The sequence below is a fragment of the Drosophila virilis genome, chromosome X (genome assembly GCF_030788295.1).
Source record: "Drosophila virilis strain 15010-1051.87 chromosome X, Dvir_AGI_RSII-ME, whole genome shotgun sequence".
Lineage (NCBI taxonomy): Eukaryota > Metazoa > Arthropoda > Insecta > Diptera > Drosophilidae > Drosophila > Drosophila virilis.
In genome coordinates, this window is record NC_091543.1 from 14915755 (window position 1) to 14934041 (window position 18287).

The following is an 18287-nucleotide window of genomic DNA, read 5'->3' on the forward strand; positions in this document are numbered from 1 at the left end:
TAAGGTTGAAGATGGCATTCATAGAGGGGCGCCCACAACAGCAGCAGGCAGCAAATAATGCAGTTGCCCCAATTTCAGCTCTATTGTGGCAATCCACACCTCCCCCTGGCTGCTGCTGTGCGATTGCGTTGCATTTCTGAGAAAGCGAGCATGTTTTCCACGGAAATCGTTCTTCGAAGAACTGGCCAGCCTGGCTGACTGACCACTCGGGGGGTCTTGGCTGCTTTTTGTCGAGTCGACAGTTTGGTTTCAGAGACGCTTGAAATCGTATAAAATCACCCAATGAATTACCTGCTCCCCCGCAGCAGGCACGACAATAGCTCAATGCTGCTTCTTGCATTGCCTTACCCAACACTGGTAACATACATATATGGCGCAGATTTAGGTCAGAAATTCTATGATTGAATAATTTAAACGAGTGAAATTGAAAAAGTATGTAATTGAAGAGCTCAATTTAATATTTATATATTCTTTGATTACATTTCAAGTTAATATTTAGCATTTAATTACTTATATATTAATTTTCTCTCTTTTTCATAATGTCGTTAAATATCGATTTTGTGAAATGGTCTTCTAAACTTAGCTCGAAGATTGTAAGAGCTTTATGCACCAAACATGGTATATAACAAAACATTTTGATAGATAGAACTTTGTTCTTTGATATGTACACACTCTTTCAGTTCTCATTTGAGCCCTGAAAATGACACACAGATCGGATGCTAAGCGCCGAAGGCAAAAGGGAGAAAGTAGTGCAGTCGCTGCATATGTGATATGAATGTAAGGGTATGCGAGGTTCGTTCAGGTGCTCGGCATTAGCTTTGTCGCTTTTTGGTGCCGCGCGAATTAGCCAAAAGCTGTTGCCGGTTGCCGTTCGCGGAGTGTTTACCTTTGAAGCGTTGCAAGCGCGCCATTTTTTTGTTGTTGTTTTCTTTTTTTTTTTTTTTGTTTTTGTTGCCATTCTCCAGTCAGCAGTGAGCAGTGACCAGTCGGCAGTCGCCCGTCGCCAGTTGGCAGTTGGCAGTTGGCAGTCAGCATTGAGCAGTCGCTGGGCAGCCGGGCAATTCATATCATATTTTTGCACTGACCCCCGGCCCCAATGCAGAGCAGTGCAAGGCAGAGAGATAGAGATAGAGAGAGAGAGAGAGAGAGAGAGGGAGAGGGAGGGAGGGTGGAGCTGAGGAGCGGTGGCAGTGCAAAAGCGGCTCTTCGTTTTTGCTCTTGGCGTTTATAGATTGAGTACTTTATCAAAAAAACGAGACATCAAAGCGTATATCATGTCAGCTGCAGACGTGCAGAGGGAAATGCCAAGCCAGACGCAGCCAAATCCAAAGGGGGCAACAGAGACAGAAAAGCAGATGGAGTAAGTGAGAGAGAGCTAGAGAGAGTGAGAGAGGGGAGCGGGGCAGTAGATGGCAGTCTGGTGAGAGGCGGAGGCATGTGCTGCATTTGCATGCAATGCCCATCTCGATGCCAAAGCCTTTTTGTGGCCCGAACCAGACCAGATCAGACGAGGCTCAGTCTCAGGCATGGGTATGGGCACGGGCCAGAGACCATAACTTAGCCAATGGCCAGTGGAGTTGTTGTTGTTGTTGTTGTTGTTGTTGTTGCTGCTCGGGCGCCATTTTGTTTATCTTTGTCGCTGAGCGGGTGCGAAGCCTGCAACAGGCCAGAAAGTTAGGATACCCAGCCCCCATCCCCTTGCACGCACGCACACACACACACACACACACACACGCACACTTGCGTACGCTATGGAACTTTTTCGCTTTGATACTAGCTGTAACGGTGCGTGTGTTAGTGTGTGTGAACGTATATGCGTGTGTGTGTGTGTGCTTATCAAGTGCTAAGCATCTCAATGAAGTTGTCTCCATCTGAATAAACACACACACACATACGGACAAACGTTTTTAAGCATATGTATATATACACATACACAGACACACACTTAACAACATATACACACACACACACACACCTACACTCATATACAAACATATATACACGCGCAAGTGTCACAAACACAGACATCCACACTTATAGACATATATATATATATATATATGCACACTTACACACACCCATGCACAAATACACACACACACACCCACACCCATAGTCTAGCTGCAATTTGTGGACGTCTTCTTCTCGCCACGAACTGCTCCCACATTCTTGTCCTGATTTCGATCTTGACTGCGTCATGATCATGCCTCATTAGCTGCATGTACGATATGTAAATGCCTCAAATGAGTCGCAGCAAGCGGCTTTGAATGAATAACTCGTCGAATGTTCTTGTTTCTTGTTGTTGTTGTTGTTGTTGTTGTTGCTGCTGCTGCTGTTCGGCATCAATGAGTTGCCATTGTAGTCTTAGCCACATCCATGCAATATGCTGTGATTATGTGCCCCTCGGCCCATGCAATGTTGTGGGCGCCAAATCAGATGGTCGCCGCCGTTGAGCTGTTGCGCGTGGCATATGTCAGGCATTCAAATATCTGCGATACGCAACAAGCATCTATTGTGGTTTGCTGCCTGCGTCAATAAAATAGCTAAATTATTTAATTTGTGGTAAATGCTGTTTTATATAAACTAATACGTTGAAATGCTATCTAAACCCGGATTTTGTAAGTGTAGAATCTAGTTGTCTATTTATTGAAAAGAATTTTCAAATACTTCCTCAGCCCAGCTGCCGTCTAATTATTAATAATTAGAGATAGATAAACTTCTGTCCGGCTGTATCTATGTGAACTAGTGTCTCAGTCTTAAGGCTATCGTCTTAAAACTTTGCTGAGGTCCGTCTTCTTGTAGCAGGCAGAACATAAGTCGAAATTGGCCGGATCAGAGAGCTATATAGCTGACATAGGGAAGATCGGTCGAATGGTAAGCTCTTATATGGCAAAAAGTGATGGGGGTGGAACATTTTGACCTATGTCTATATATGATATTTGAGGGTACCATTTTACATTAATTTTGAGTAAAAATTGTGTTCCAAGATTTAGATGCCAGATTGATCTAAAGGCCAAACCAAGAAGAAAGAGGCAAGCCTTGCGGGAATCGGTTGAGTTTTGATCAAGTTTTGGGGGTGGGAAATTTCAATATATATCTATGTAATGTATTTATCTATGTATCTATGTAGCCCGTGGCACAGCCATAATAAGTTCTCTCAAAGATCTTCGAAATTGAGTGTGAGGCAGAAGTTTTTCGCCGATTTTTTCACCCATACCCCGTCAGTGAGGCCAAACAGTTTTATTATTAATATTATATAAAATTAAATAATTAATATTATATTAAACGCCAAAAGAATCCCTGAGTAGATTGTTCGTTTGCTGCATTCAGAGATCGTTATTTGGCAAATAAGTTTTTCCATTTAAGGCAACTCGAAAAGGAAATGATCTGTGCAGGTTGGGCGCATATGAAGAAGGCATCAGCGTGGCCCGAGCCACAGCAGGAAATCACAAATCAAAAGCGTTTTTGATTAATTTTGAATAAATGCAAATAGCAAACAAGCAAGATTCGCACATTTCGCCAAGGTTATACGACTGACAGATGCACAAGAGCCGAGTCCAGGGCCTGGACATGGATACACGGTCATGAAAATGGACACGGCCCTGCTCAACGGCTGGTGCTCAGGCGCAGGCACAGGCACAGGCACATGCACAGGCACAGGCGGGCACAAGGGAGCTGCCAGTGTGCTTCGTGGAATACGCTCTGGCCATGGAGTTTGCTGATTCCATTCTTACGGCTGTCGCTTTTGATAAATTTGACGTGCAACGTTGCGAATTGTGTCCTTTGTTGTTGTTGTTGTTGTTGTAGTTGTTGTTATTATTGTTGCTGCTTGCCCCGTTGAAAAATAACTTGTTGTGATAATTTCGCTGGGGAATTTGTTGCGCAAATATCAAAATAAAATTAATTTCGTTGATTTTTACACAGCTCCTATCCAGCTTCAGCTTCAGCTCCAGCTCCAGGTCCAGGCCCTGCACTTGCCTCGCATGCTGCGCGAGCTCGTAAGAGTCCTGATCTCCCTCTCTCTCTCTCTCTCTCTCGCTCTCTGCTTCTCTGTTTCTCGCTTTTTCTTTTTATGAATGGGCAACAGGTCGAAGCAGTCCTCAGAGCTGCCTGCCCTCCATCTGTGTGTAGATCTGAAGAGATTCCCTGCCGACGTATTCGACGTTGCACCGGAAATTGAAATTTTAAAAGTTTTGACGTTTGTTTAGTTTTTATTTTTTGTTAATTTTTTTTTTTTTTTTTTTTTGCTTTGTTTCACCCAATTTGTATTTTTGTTGTTGTTATTGTTGTTGCTTTAGCTTTTGCCATTCATTTGCAGTTGTTGTCTCTGTTTATTTATGCAAACAAATGCGTTTAAATAAAAGCGAGCTGGAAATTGATGTGACCATAACACGAGCCAGTTCAGCTTCAGATGGCCACGAAAAACAATACCACAAAAAAAAAATATAACAACAACAAAATATTAATTGACTGGCTGACTCTCGAATCGGATACGGTAGACACACACACACACACAGACAGAAATACACTCAGACACATCGCATATACCTGATTCATTTACCATATTTGTTTCTCGACTATGTGCTCCTACATCCATCCGCCTGTCCATCCATCTCATGCCTATCTGTCTCTCAGTCTGTCTCTCTGTCTCTCTGTCCGCCTGTCTCTGTCCGTCTATGCTCATATAACGTTTTCCGTTTCCGTTTCCGATTTGCGTGCTCTTTCATAACTGTTTTTGTTGTTGTTGTTGTTGTTGTTGCTGCTGCTGCTAGCCGGGTTATCAGCGGTCAACAGTTATCAATTTTGTTAATTTAAGCGTGGCCGCGACATATTCACTATGGAATAAATTACTATTACACAATAATTCCAAAAATATTCATGTCTGTATACCCTGGCTGCCGTGGTATACAAAGAATGTCGCAGACGCTCAGTTACATATTAATCATAAGCAATACAATTAAAAGCAAACGTAAAATAAAACGAGAAAGCGCCCTGCTCTTGTCTTGTCTACCCCTGCAGACGTTTGCCTATTGATGATATGATGTGATATATGATCAGTCCTTAACATAAGATATTTGATCTGTATATTGTACAATTCTAGAAGCTATATGTTAAGTGTAGTTACTTTAGGCCTTAATATCTTATCGATTGCTTGGGAACAAGCACGAACTGCGACTGCACGAGGAGGGCCTAGTTCAAGTTTTTAATTCTTTAGCGCTCTTTTTAAATAATGTTAAAGGTGAATGGCAGGGCTAAAATATATTATTAATATTTTTATAAATTTAAATAATAAATCTATATATATATATATATATATGTGTGTAAGGGCATTATTCATATGGTTTATTCAATATTTTATATCGTCCTGTCCGCGCACATGTAATCATATCAGATCTATGTATATCCTGTGAGCTGGTAAGTGGCTTAATTTGGCCGCCGTTTGACGGATTGACGCTTTATCCTTGCATCGGCTGGCACATTGTCAACTGTTCTCGAGCGAACAACTGTGCTGCGATGTCTATTATATTCGCTGTTGTACTTTTTGCAATAAGTGTGTACCATGTGTGTACCCTCTGTGTGTGTGCGTGTGTGTGCCACATATATCGAATGTGGCAAGAAAAAATAAAATATATATATATATATATATATATATGTATATATGTATAGAGTAAAATTTGCACAGAATTATAAATAAAATATTTGCATTTTTATTGAAAATTAAAATAATTTTTCGTGCAGTGCGCGTACACACACGCACACACACACACACGCGCACACGCACAACCAGGACTCAATTTATTTATATTAAAATAGAAATTTTAAATAGAAAATTACGTCGCATTCAGCTGTGCATATTTACATAAACACGCACGAACTTATGTATTGAACAGCAAAGAAAAAAATATATATTGTATCACATACACACATCCAATTCATACAATTTTATAGAGTATGTGGGACTTTACAGCGCGAAACGGTAAATGGGATACCCTCTCAATTATTCAATTATCAAAACAATCAGCTACAACAAACGTTTATTTTTCCTTCATGCAGCAATTTATACAATTTTTTATTAACTGAAATTATTTCAAATGCAAATAAACTTTGCAAATCTTCTGCTACAGAAGTCCAGGGCTCTAGCTGCCGTGTGAACAGAATATCTTCGAAATCTGATGAACAACATAAGGATCTATACACAAACGAGTAGAGTTTGCTAAGCATCAAAACTAGACTTTCATTGAGGGAGTCGAGTCAATGCGCTTTACAGAGTATTTTTAGAAGCTGTCAACGGTGTCATGTAAATTTTGTGTGTGAGAGCAAGTGCATGTGTGTGTACGTGTGTGTGTGTGTGTGTAAATTGCTGATGCGTCAATTTGTTGTATGCAGATGAGTTGTCATGAAGACGCCACAGCTCTGGCCACCAGCCAGTTGCCAGCATCACGCTGGTTTCTGTGTGGGGAACTGTCATAAAAATGGTTGTTGCTTCATTTAAGCAGCGCGTATGGCACGTCAACAAGAAAAAAAATCATCATCGAAATAAAAAAAAAAAAATAAATTGCAATTTAAATTATATGTATGTAAAAGCGTAAATTATTCAAACACTCATCAGCAGATTTCAGTGTGGTGTCTAAAATATCAAAAGAAACGCTGGCGCTGGAGCCAGCGAGCACTGACAAATTGGATATGTGTTACTTATGCATAAATGTAATTAAGTGTGTTTGTGTTCAACAAAGCCACCCGGCTTGGGGTTTTTCCAGGGTATATGGGTCGAATTCTATCAGGGCTTATATGCTTTTATTTTATTATTATTTTTATAAATTGGAATATTTAAATAAATAGGAATACTTAAATAAATAATCAAAAGAATATTTAGGTATATCCAAAGGCATAAAATTAAATAAATATTTCTAAAAATATGTAAATATCTTCCCGAATATTATAATTAATATCTCTTAGAATAATAATACATTTTTTGTTGTCTAACAAATTACTAATGTAGTTATTCTTTTTTTTTTTTACAGAAACAAGACCAACCTATTTAATTTTCAAATTTTCTTCACTTTGCGCATTTTTCGGTTGACAAAAGGTAAGTTCTAAAATGATTTTACATTTACAATGAAGTCTTTTAATGAGCTCTTAAAATATTGTTTAATTTTATGCAAGCTCTCCTGCACTTTGCAGGGTGCTCAAAAGTCTGTAATGCCCATGCTAGCTGTTGTACTTTTTATCGAATTCCGTTGATGCGCATATTTCAAAAAAATATATAAAAAATGTCGTTATATATTTTTTTTTGACTGGCTCGCTGATTGGTTGGTTTTGCCGTATGTTCGCTCAATTTCGAGCTCCACTAAATTGTCAACTGCAGTTTAGTTTCGCTTTCAGCGATTTCTGCTGCAAATTATTAATTTGCTATATGTACTCAAAAAGAAACTGTGATAGTATTGATAAAGACATCAAAGCTGTAGAAGTTATTTAGGGAAATGTTGTTATAGAAACTAAATGATAACCAAGTCGTTGCAATGCCTGCTTAACAAATTGTAGGCGTAGCATCGTTTACGAAAGCGACACAAAGCAGAATTGACAAATCAATTGCTCACGAGAGCGTACGCAATGTGTGCAGAGAACAAGTCAAGCTACAGTTGCGGTATTTGTACATTTTTAGCTTGATATTTTACTTAATTATGTATCCACTTAATAAGTACATTGAGAGAAGGAGGTACTTTAAAGTACTTTCAAAAAAATATAAGCCGCAGTAGCTCAAATCCGAGAGTGTTTCATTGACCTGGCGAGAGAGGTGCGAAAACGTCAATGTAACAAATATGCTGTTGTTCTTGTTGCACTTTGTGTGATATGCGAAAAGCGCATTAAACATTAAGCGGCCACAGTGAACAGATGGGAACACACATGCGTGTAGGGTGTGGGAGCGTGCTGTATGTAGATGAATGTAGGTGCAACGGGCTGACAAAGAGATGCAAAGGTTGCAACACCGAGTGGATTTGTCGCTAAACCCGACAGCTTAGTGTGAGGCACAACAGCTGCCTGCTTGCACTTTGTACCTGTGCCACACAAGCCGCTGCCTCGGTCTCGGCCAGTGCCTGTTACTGGGACTCTGAGTCGGAGATTGCAACTGCGTTCGGGCTGTGGCAGCGGCAAGTGTCAACGGTGATTTGCATACAAAGCCAGCCAGCAAGGTCTTTAAACATTTGTTGTTATTGTTGTTGTTGTTGTTGTTGTTGTTGTTGATATTGCTGCGCGTGCGGCTCATCATCATTTGTCAGGCGAGTGTTCGGTCTGTGACTGGGACTGGGATTGGGTAAGGGTACGGGCACGGGCAGCGTCTGAGTGCCAAGTGCGGGTGCCGCTTGATAGCTGATGGGTTCCGGGTGCTTTGCTGCTGGCTGCGCTATCTTAAATCACAACTGCCTCTGTTCGCTGTCCCCTGCTCGCTGCCACCTCACTTTCATTATCCGCAAAGGGTTTTAAGCTGCCTCTCAATGCGGCAGCCTCTTTAGGCTCTTTAGGTTTTTACCTGTCCCAGTTGTTGCTCAATTTTGCTGACTTATTGTTGGCAATTTGTTTGCGCTGGCCTAAGCCCAGACTGCTGTCAGTTTGCGTTCAAATATTCGGCTACAACAATAACAAGCCTACCCATATCCAGAGTGCATGCCATGCCCACATTTTTGTGGTCTCACAACTTGGCTAGGCACTTCATTTCAACCGAAACTGAACTGATTCAAAAAAACTATTCCATATAATTAGCCAAATGCAGTCTGTATATATAAAGGTTGTAATATATATATTTTTCTGAACGTATGTATTCTATTAGATCTAACAATCTATTGCCCCGAAAACGATTTAAAATGAACAACTAGTAGATTCTCAAGAGAGAGAGAGAGAGAAGCAGAGGCTGTCAAGCTTAAACTTATCCAAGATGAATTGTCTCGGAATGTGTTTTTTTTATGTATATTTAGAAGCGGGTATTTCGCGCTCAAATTTTAAATATCCCCTTTCCACTCATATTCCGTCCATGGAACGAAACCGCAAGCCTCTAAATTGTTTTTGCATATTAAAAATGACTTTAAAATACTACAATTAAAAAACCAAAATTTTCGATTAAAGTTTTTTTTTTTCCATTTTACCCGACCATAAAAATCGAAATGTATTTTCAAGCTTTTATAATACTTTTATAATAAGGAAGCCGTCAACCATTTTCAAGATGAATTTGTGGATCTCTTTGAGAAATTTGTGAAACATATCTCAAATGAATTTTCCCATAGATCTGGAATTTTTCAAAGCCCCAAGCTTAAAAAAGAGAGAGAGATGCGATAGATAATATCTAGTTTCACATCTATGTTCTACTTGGATAGCAAAGTTGTAAGCAGTTCCCAATTTATTATTATTATTATTATAATATTTATAAATATTATTGTTATTAATTCATAACAATTATAAGTAGCATTTGTGATATTGGGTCTCTGGAGGTGCTCTGGATTTTTTCTGCGGTAACCACAGCAACAACAACGACAAGGGAGCACGCATGAACGCACTTGAGGGCAGGACACAGACGTTGACAATGAAGAAGAAGAGCTGTGGCTGCGGTTGTGGCTCTGGCAATGGTCCGGGTTCGGTTAGGTGCGTAGCCGGACGGATCGGATGGGGGCGGGGCGTGTCGTGGGCAGTGGTGCGAGTGTCAGTGTCGTGTGTCAAGTGTCGACGCTGACGACGCAAGTGTCAAGCATCTGAGACGGAGACTTGAACCAGGAGCCCAATCTCTCCCAGGCGCTGACGTTGCAGGTCACCGCCCATTGCCAGCGACTGTATGGGGAAAGGTGGGAGGGGCTGGTTGTGGGGGGGGGCATGGCATTTCGGGGACTGGGACCATGTGCAAGGGCTAGGGTAGCTGCCTGACCATGGCAACCATGGCAAGTGGCACGCACACGAGCGCAAATAATCATAATAAAGAAGCAGAAAAAGAAGACGAAGCAGAGTAAGGTCCTGGACGACACTGCTGTGGCCATAGGAAAATCTTATTTCACGCTGTAAACCACAAGGGAACGTGCCAAACACCGCAAGCAATAAATGAGATGATAGCGATGAGCAGAAAAATTGCGAGACTCGGCAGCAGGCAGGACATGCGGACAGGGCCGGACAGAGCGGACAGGCGAAACATGGTGACATTGTAATAATTATGCCAAAGATTATCCTTAGACCCGCACACGCACACGCCGCAGAAGGAGACGACACACACTCTGTGTGAGAGCGAGAGAGAGAGAACGAGTGCAAACGAGCGGGTGTGAGGGCGACGACTGTGCCGCAGGATATGGCAACACGATGAGCGCAGGACACAGCGCTGGCGACGTTGGCAGCCGCGAGCGAGCCGCGTTAAGTAGATGAGCTTCAATTTGTGTGCCTCCTGCCCGGTCTGTTAGTCCTTCCGTCCTTAGTGCTGCGACCTTCCGTTCGTGCGTGCGAGTGCCTCTGCATGTGTGTGTGTGTGTGTGTGTGTGTGTGTGTGTATATGTGTGCTTGTGTGTGTATTTTCGCTGTTGCCAAAGGTCCTGTCCTGTCGTCAACGCCTGTTGATGTTGATGGCCTCCGTGCACGACGGATATCCTGTAACCAGATTTGCTCTATGTGATTAAGTAAGTCATTGAGATGGTCTTGGTGCCGATAAGCCAGCCCAGCACAGCCCAAACCCGAACCCAAGCCCACAGCAGGCATTCGACCCACGCGACCTCCTCGCCCAGCTCGACCAGTGTTGCCGTCGCGCTCGTTGATTGCTGTTGTTGTTGTTGTTGTTGCTGCGCTTTATGATGCCCTCGGCTTTTATCGCATTTGCATCTTAAAGTTAACAAACAAATGGCAAAAAAAATATATAAATAAAAAAATAATAATAATAAAAATAAAACAGAAAACAGCTCTAACCAAAAAAAAAAACCAAAACAAATAAATAAAAAACGGGAATTTCAAATAAATTTGCAGCCGCTTTTTCTAGTTCAGCTAATTAACGAGCCCGAAAAACGGGTGTTGCACTGTGTGACAATTTGAATTAACTCTAATGTAATTTAATTTGTTTCAAATATATTAACGTTAACTTTGTCAAAAGATTTTTATCTAAATAACACCTAATATTTGAAAGACGAAATATATCGAAAATCGAATCGAAAATGTTCTCATTTTTTTATCTCATATTTAATAATTAAATAAAACCCAATCCAATTTTTGATTTAATTTAATTTGTTATTATTTTGCAATTTATCTAGAGAACAAAAAGAAAACACAAACATTTAATTTAACTAAAAATATTCATTTATTAATTTTTGATAAAAGAAAAGTCAAACAAAATCAATGAACATTTTTGTTAATACATTAACTTATATAGATTTGGTAGAATATTGTTCCACTGTGCGACCTGTGGCCTGACTGCCAAACTAATTTCGCTTCATTGTGGGCGTGGCAGACAGCACTCGTGACAAAAAGATGGACAGCCCCAGTAAACAAATGGCAGGCATCCTGATAGACAGACAGCCAGCCAGATGGCAGCTGCTGGCTGAGAGCTGGCAATAGCGAGCGGCAGGGCGTGGAGCGTGGGGCGTGTGGCAAGGGGGGATGGAGGACTGGCGACAGTTAGTTAGTTAGTTGGAGTGTCGGCGGTTATGCCATAGGGCGGCCATGGAGCAGCCAGAAAATCGTGCATAGTTTGTTTGTTAGCCTGTACGGCTATTGTTGGTTTTAGATCCAACCATCTGGCAGCCAAAACTGTTGGCGACTTGACTGACGCGGACACGAAACAAAACTGACACTTCAAGCGACACCCAGAAGCGACACGACGGCCCAAACAGACAATAGATAACAACAAAGCATTTTACATTTATATATATATATATTAATGTGCAGTGCACGGCGTGAAAAAATTTCAACTTCAACCACAACAACAACAGCAAGAGAATAATACAACTGAAAAGAAAACGGAAAATCTCATCAAAAATCAACGAACAAGTCGCGTCACAAGTCACACAAAATTGTCATAGAAAATAACAACAACAACGAACTTCCTGGAAAATTCCAACATATTTTCAATATTGAAATTTCCAAATTGAATTTCTTACTTCAGTTCGAGCGCCTTATTAACTGCAGGCAAGGCAATTTACCCGAAATTGTAAAAAAAAAAAAGGAAAACAAACAACAAAAATTAGACTAGGACTTCCAAGGAGGGGAAGCCTAAATTGTATTTATCAGTGTCTGGAGAAACTTTTCTATTTGGGAAATGCGCTTTGTCAAGCTATGTCAATGCAATTTTTTATAAGCATAGTTTATTACGTGGCTTCATTTCCAAATCTATTTTATTGCTATCTCAGATGATTGCATAGTATGCATAGAATAAATCAGATCATGTTTCTACAATTTACAATATCCAAATTTTATCATTTGACAAGCGATACGTTTGAGTGCTGACATTTTGAATTCGATAACTGTTTTTTCAATCTGCCGCCTGGAACGCTTTGGGCTGATCTCAGCGATTGGCGTTGCGTAATTTGAGCCGCTTGCATTTACCTTATTTCACAGTTCGCTTTGTGTCTTGGCCATGCGACTTAATTACAGAGTACACACCACTTGCCGTTGGCTCTGCCAGTGGTTGCGGCTGTGGCAGTGGCAGTCGCAGTGGCAGTGGCAGTGGCCTTGCTGCTGGCAGTAGCATTTGTAGCTGGTGTTGAGTGCATATGAGCTGCCTGGACTGGCATCGGCAGCGGCAACGACATCGTAATTGGTAGAGGGACAGAGACCGGGACCGGGACCGGGACCGGGACCCGGTAGCTGTTGTACTTGTAGCCACCAACTCAGTTTTGCGACGTTCCCCTCCAGCTTGTGGTGTCCCGTGCTGTCGTTGTTGTCGTGCGCCTCCGATTAGATGTGGCCGTAAGATACGCGCACGTTTATTAGATTCCATTAACTGATTGCGAATGCATATGGTGTGTGCTCGTGTGTGTGTATGTGTGTTTGTGTGTGTTGGCTTTGTATGCATGCAAAAAGCATGCCACGCCCCTCGAGCAATCGAGCAATGGCACCACCATTGCCATGCCACCGGCCAGCCACAAAACCGGACTATCGAAATCTATTCAATTAAAATGCATAACTCATAAATCTCGTAAAATATTGCATTTTAATACACAATCTATTTGCGCCTTTTTTGCAGCCATTTCTTTGTCACACACGTCTAATTTGTCGTACTTAGCCAAGATTTCAATCACAGACAGCCGCGCGATGAATGCACTCAATAAACATTCGAACTGGTCGTGTGTTGTTAGCTTTCTAAAAATATAAATTTGCATATACATTTATATTTAAATCTTTTATGATGTGCACTAAAAATCAATTGGGAATTAAAGTAATAAGGGAAAAATTATATAAAATAAAATACTATATATATGTATGTATATACATGTTTGTATACATGCATGTATTAAAACTCTTAATAACTTTAGCAGCATGAATGGTTTTGTTATTAAGTAATAAAGTAATTACACTGTAATCCCATACAAGCCAATACACACACACACACAAATACATATATGTATATATATATATATATATATATATATATATACATATATATATACTTGCACATAATAGAATATACATGTATGCATGCGCACATGCCACATTTACACACATTTACATGCCAATATGTGCAGTGTGCACATAATCCATAGCCATATGCAAAGGGGCGTATACTTGTGCTTGATGTTTTATATTTTACTCCCTAAGGGCAGTTTTTTCTTTTTTTTTTAGCAATATGTATATATACAAAATGTTCTTTGCTGATCGATTGACTGACTGCGTGACTGACTGATTGGTGATCAACAATCCGTGAGAGATAGGTATTGCAACTTTCTTTTGGTTCGAATGTGAGCAGTAAGGTGGGATTTTAGAGAAAAAGGCTTTCAAGTGTAGAAAACGCTGGTTCAAACTTGTTTTAGATACATCTAACATTATTAATATGCTTTGCTTTGCGAAGGTGACGTCATATGCGTTTGTGACTTAGATGTCTGCGCGTCGAACTGTCAAATGGCAGCACGCTGGTTCTAAATCAGCTGCATTTTGCAATTTGCGTGTTTGTTTTAATGCTTAAAGAACGTAAACGTAAAAAAATGCTGAAAGAAAATTCAATTTTTCATTTATTTTTATTTGCATTGACAATCGATATGCTTGAGCTCTGACGCTTTGAATTCGATAAAAGATCCTTGCCTCTTCCGCATTAGCTCTCGATAGGTAGAATATTTCTATCTTGCGATATATATACTTTTATTTATTAGCTTTAATTGTAAAACATTTACTAGATTATAATACAAATTCGTAGCTAAAACAGATTTTATTTATATAGGTTTTAATAAATAATATAATAATTATAACTTTCAGTTAAATCTATCTGTATTTATATGAAATTATCTTGTTTAAAGAGTTCTTTTTTAAAGTAGATCAAATAAATTAGGTATTAGATTTAACCAATATAGTGTTTAGATCAGATTATCTTGGATTGGAGCATTCCTTTCTAATGCAGGTTAAATATATGAAATATTAATAACAGCTATTCGATCAATCCATCAGATTATCTTACATTGCACACATCCTTTCTAATGTAGGTAAGATCAATTAAATATTAATTTGTATTAATAATTGTTTTGCATGTGCTCCAAGTAAATTGATCTAGATACACTTCTTAGTTGATCAACTGCTCTTTCATAATTCATATTGCATAAATATTAAAACCTTAAAAAAAAAGTGGCAAGTGCGACATGTAGATCTTTATGCTGTCATGTGAGAGTAAGCAATTTAAAATTAAATAATATTGACGGCAACTGTTTACTTTGACCGCTAGTAAAAAACAAAAAAAATAAATAAATAAAACAAACAGCAATGGATTCAAAAATAAAAAATGAAAAGAACGAAATATGTCGAATAAAGTTGATGTGCATATGCTTAAAAATTCAAATATTTACCGAAACAGCAGAGGCGTAAAATTATTATTATTTTTATTATTATTGTAAATGGGCCAGCGACAGCAGCAACAATATCTATAAAAAAAAAAGTAAAAAAGAACCAACATCAACTGCAGAAAAAACAAAAATAATTGCCACAACAAAGTGTGCATGCACATATATTAAATGTGCAGCAGCAAAAACATGAATTAAATAATAATAAAAATAAAAGCAGCGCAAATACATGCAACATGCATGTGCAACATGCATATGCAACATAAATACATGCATGCATGCGAGTATGTGGACAGGAATGCATGTGTGTGCGTGTGGTGTGTGTTACCAAAGTTGTTGCCATTGTTTTTGTTGCTATTGTTGTTTTTGTTGCTATTGTTGTTGTTGTCATCACCATCAGCGCGTTGCCATTGTCGCCAGCTCTCGTTAATTCAAATATTTATTTATGGCAATAATGACAAAATGCATTTTGCCCATCAACACGAAGCAATAAAAAACACACAGGCTAACAAAAAACCTGCAGTCGGTCTAGACTGTTCGCATTGCAGTTACCCTGCAAAGCTGCGCCTAAATACCTGCATTTAAGTTTATTTATAAAAATATAAAATTATCCCTGTTAAATCTTAAAAGACAACAGAATTTAAATATGAAACTCTATGACAACAAATACTGAAATATGCTTGGACTTGACAAAATATGAGTGTTAACATAATTTCATAGATCAGTAAAAGAAATAATTTCATATGATAAACATTTATAAATGAATTTGTTATCGATTTTATAGTATGCATAGCATACATACAGAATACAGGCGTTGGCTAATACGGGGCTTCGGGAAATTCCATCCGCATGTGTGGAAAAATCGCAAATTATATTTGTATGCACATTTTTTGTTTGCCATTCGATCGGCCTCAAGCGCATTTTCAATGATCTTTGCTCAAATTCATTTGAGGGGTGTTTGTTGAAATGGGGCTCAAAGATTTGTTGGGTGACGTTTCGTGTTCAAATTTATTTCCAGCAAACGTTTTTTCCTCATCATTCAATCGGCTTCAAGATCATTTGAATATTTATTTGTTACGTTTTTGGGCGGCAAGTGTGGGTCAAAGTTTACTCTTCAGTTTTGAGATGCTCAACGTAAGACATTGCGGAATCCTTTGATTCCGTGTTCTCTTAATATAAGACTATTCTTGTATATTCAATTTAATATTAAATAATATTTGAATCATTTAGTATACATATACATATATATTTTATTTAAAACGAATTCGTATCATTTTGAATTAATTGAATTCTCGGCCAAAATGTTGCTCGCCTTAAGAAAAAATCAATATAGTTAAATTTATGTTAATATTTTGGCTGAGCATAGATGAGAGCTGGCTGGTTTGTTGTTGTTGTCTTTGAGGTCTAATGGGCTCTAATCGGAAGACCAGTGGCCAAAATGTGCGACACGCTCGTCGCGCAGTTCAATGAACGTAACCGGAACGAAACCGGAGCGAAGCGCAGCTCCGACTTACTATTAGAGTGCGGAGAATGGGTACGAGCATAATGCATATTAGTACGAGCCGAATGAATGAGCCAAGTTAAACGCTGAGAGATTGGCAACAGCAACATCAGCGGCAGCATTGTTGCCCGTTTGGCTGTGCAGCAGCAGCAGCAGCAGCAGCATCAAGCAACATCAAAGAGGAGGCAACACACGACTGACATAATCGAGACAACAACGATGCCGGACAGGAGTGCTTCGAGTTCGAGTTGTTGCCGATTGGAGCTGCCGCCGTTGCCGCTGTTGCCGCTGTTGCAGCACCAATGCAATTTCATTTTAAAAGAAAAATTAACGCGAATTGTTAAAAACAAAAAATAACCAGCAAGCTGAAGGAGACAGAGCGATAGATGCGAGACGGGGCGAGCGCGAGCGTGGTGCATGTGGCAGGGGCAGGGCTGCAAAACAGGAGTGCGCATAGTGCAGCCAGCAACAACAACAACAACAAATAATTGGTAATCTTGCAGATATAATGATAATCACAACAACAACAACAACAACAACAACAACAACAACTGAAGCAGACTCCGGAGACGGAGTCGGAGCCGCTGCCCCAGCCAGATCGTAATGTTAACGTGCGCTGAATGTCCTCATTGAAGTGAAGGTAAAAATGGCAACAGCAGCCGCTGCAGTCGCGACGTGCCCCGGCCACAGCTTGCAGCCTGCCCATTGGGGATTGGGTATCTCGGCTATTGGGGCCTGGCAACTGGAAACTAGCAACCGGCGACTGGCGACTGGCGACTGGGGTCTCGGCTCTGGTCCGTCCACTCGACCTGCTCTCGACCGCGCCGCTACGTGAGCAGCACACGGCGTGATTACGGGCGGTTGCGGTTGCAGTTCAGGCTGCGGCCGCCTCGCAATGAAATAACCCAAGCAATTTCAAAGCAACAACAACAACAACAAGGAAAGCAACAGCAACAAAAAAAAGACGCAGCAGATACCCTGTAAGTCGACACATTCGGTATATCTAACGCTCCTTGCGATTCCCAACAGTTCTATAAAAGTTGAAAGAGTCAAAAAGAAAAAGTAATATAGCTGGCAGAAAAATCATTATGTGGCTTAGTATGGAAATATATATCATATATATCTTCTAGGGTATTTATAGGGTATTTATAATTGGGCTAAAATGTGGCTTTGTCTTACATAAAGCTGACTCTCAAAGGCATTGGCAAAGTTTAAATCAAGTTGCAAATGTCTTAGCAAAATTTAAAACTTTTGTTAAGCAGTTGATTCACATTTTGGGGTTGAACAGATATACCCTATAAATATGTGATGGTTACTATTTGAAATATATGCATAATATAAATATGCATCAATTCATATGTGAAGCATACAAGTGTTATCATTGAGCCGCAAGTCTCTTTAAGGCAGTGCTCTATATACCCCATTTGTGGCATATTCCAGGGCATAACAACAACAACCACAGCAGCAGCAATTGCAACTTGTGGATAGAAGAAGTGCAATTCAAATGGCAACTGTAGCAGCGACAGCAGCAGAGACAGGGACAGAGGCAGCGGCAGAGGCAGCGGCAGCCATAAACATAATTTCATATCTGAAAACGCAGCAGCATATAAACTATGCTCGGCATACTACACACACACACACACACACACACGAGTGTGGCCATGCGGTGGTTGGGCGGTTGGGGGGTCGTTCGCGAAATCAAAATAAAACGATGGGCGTTTATCGTTATGCGAACTGAATAACTTCTGGAAGTTTGTTTTCTCCGCTTTGCTGCCGGCTGCTGCTGGCTGCTG

At 40.1% G+C, this 18287-nt stretch overlaps 1 protein-coding gene across 1 annotated transcript in view; it reads left to right on the forward strand.

Moving 5' to 3' along the window:
• Lim1 (LIM homeobox 1) overlaps window positions 1–18287 on the forward strand; it is a 153535-nt gene that overhangs the window by 49911 nt on the left and 85337 nt on the right. The window contains exon 4 of the mRNA XM_032439588.2: window positions 7023–7087. Coding sequence (XP_032295479.2) covers window positions 7023–7087 — 65 coding nt within the window. The remainder of the gene's footprint in view (window positions 1–7022; window positions 7088–18287) is intronic.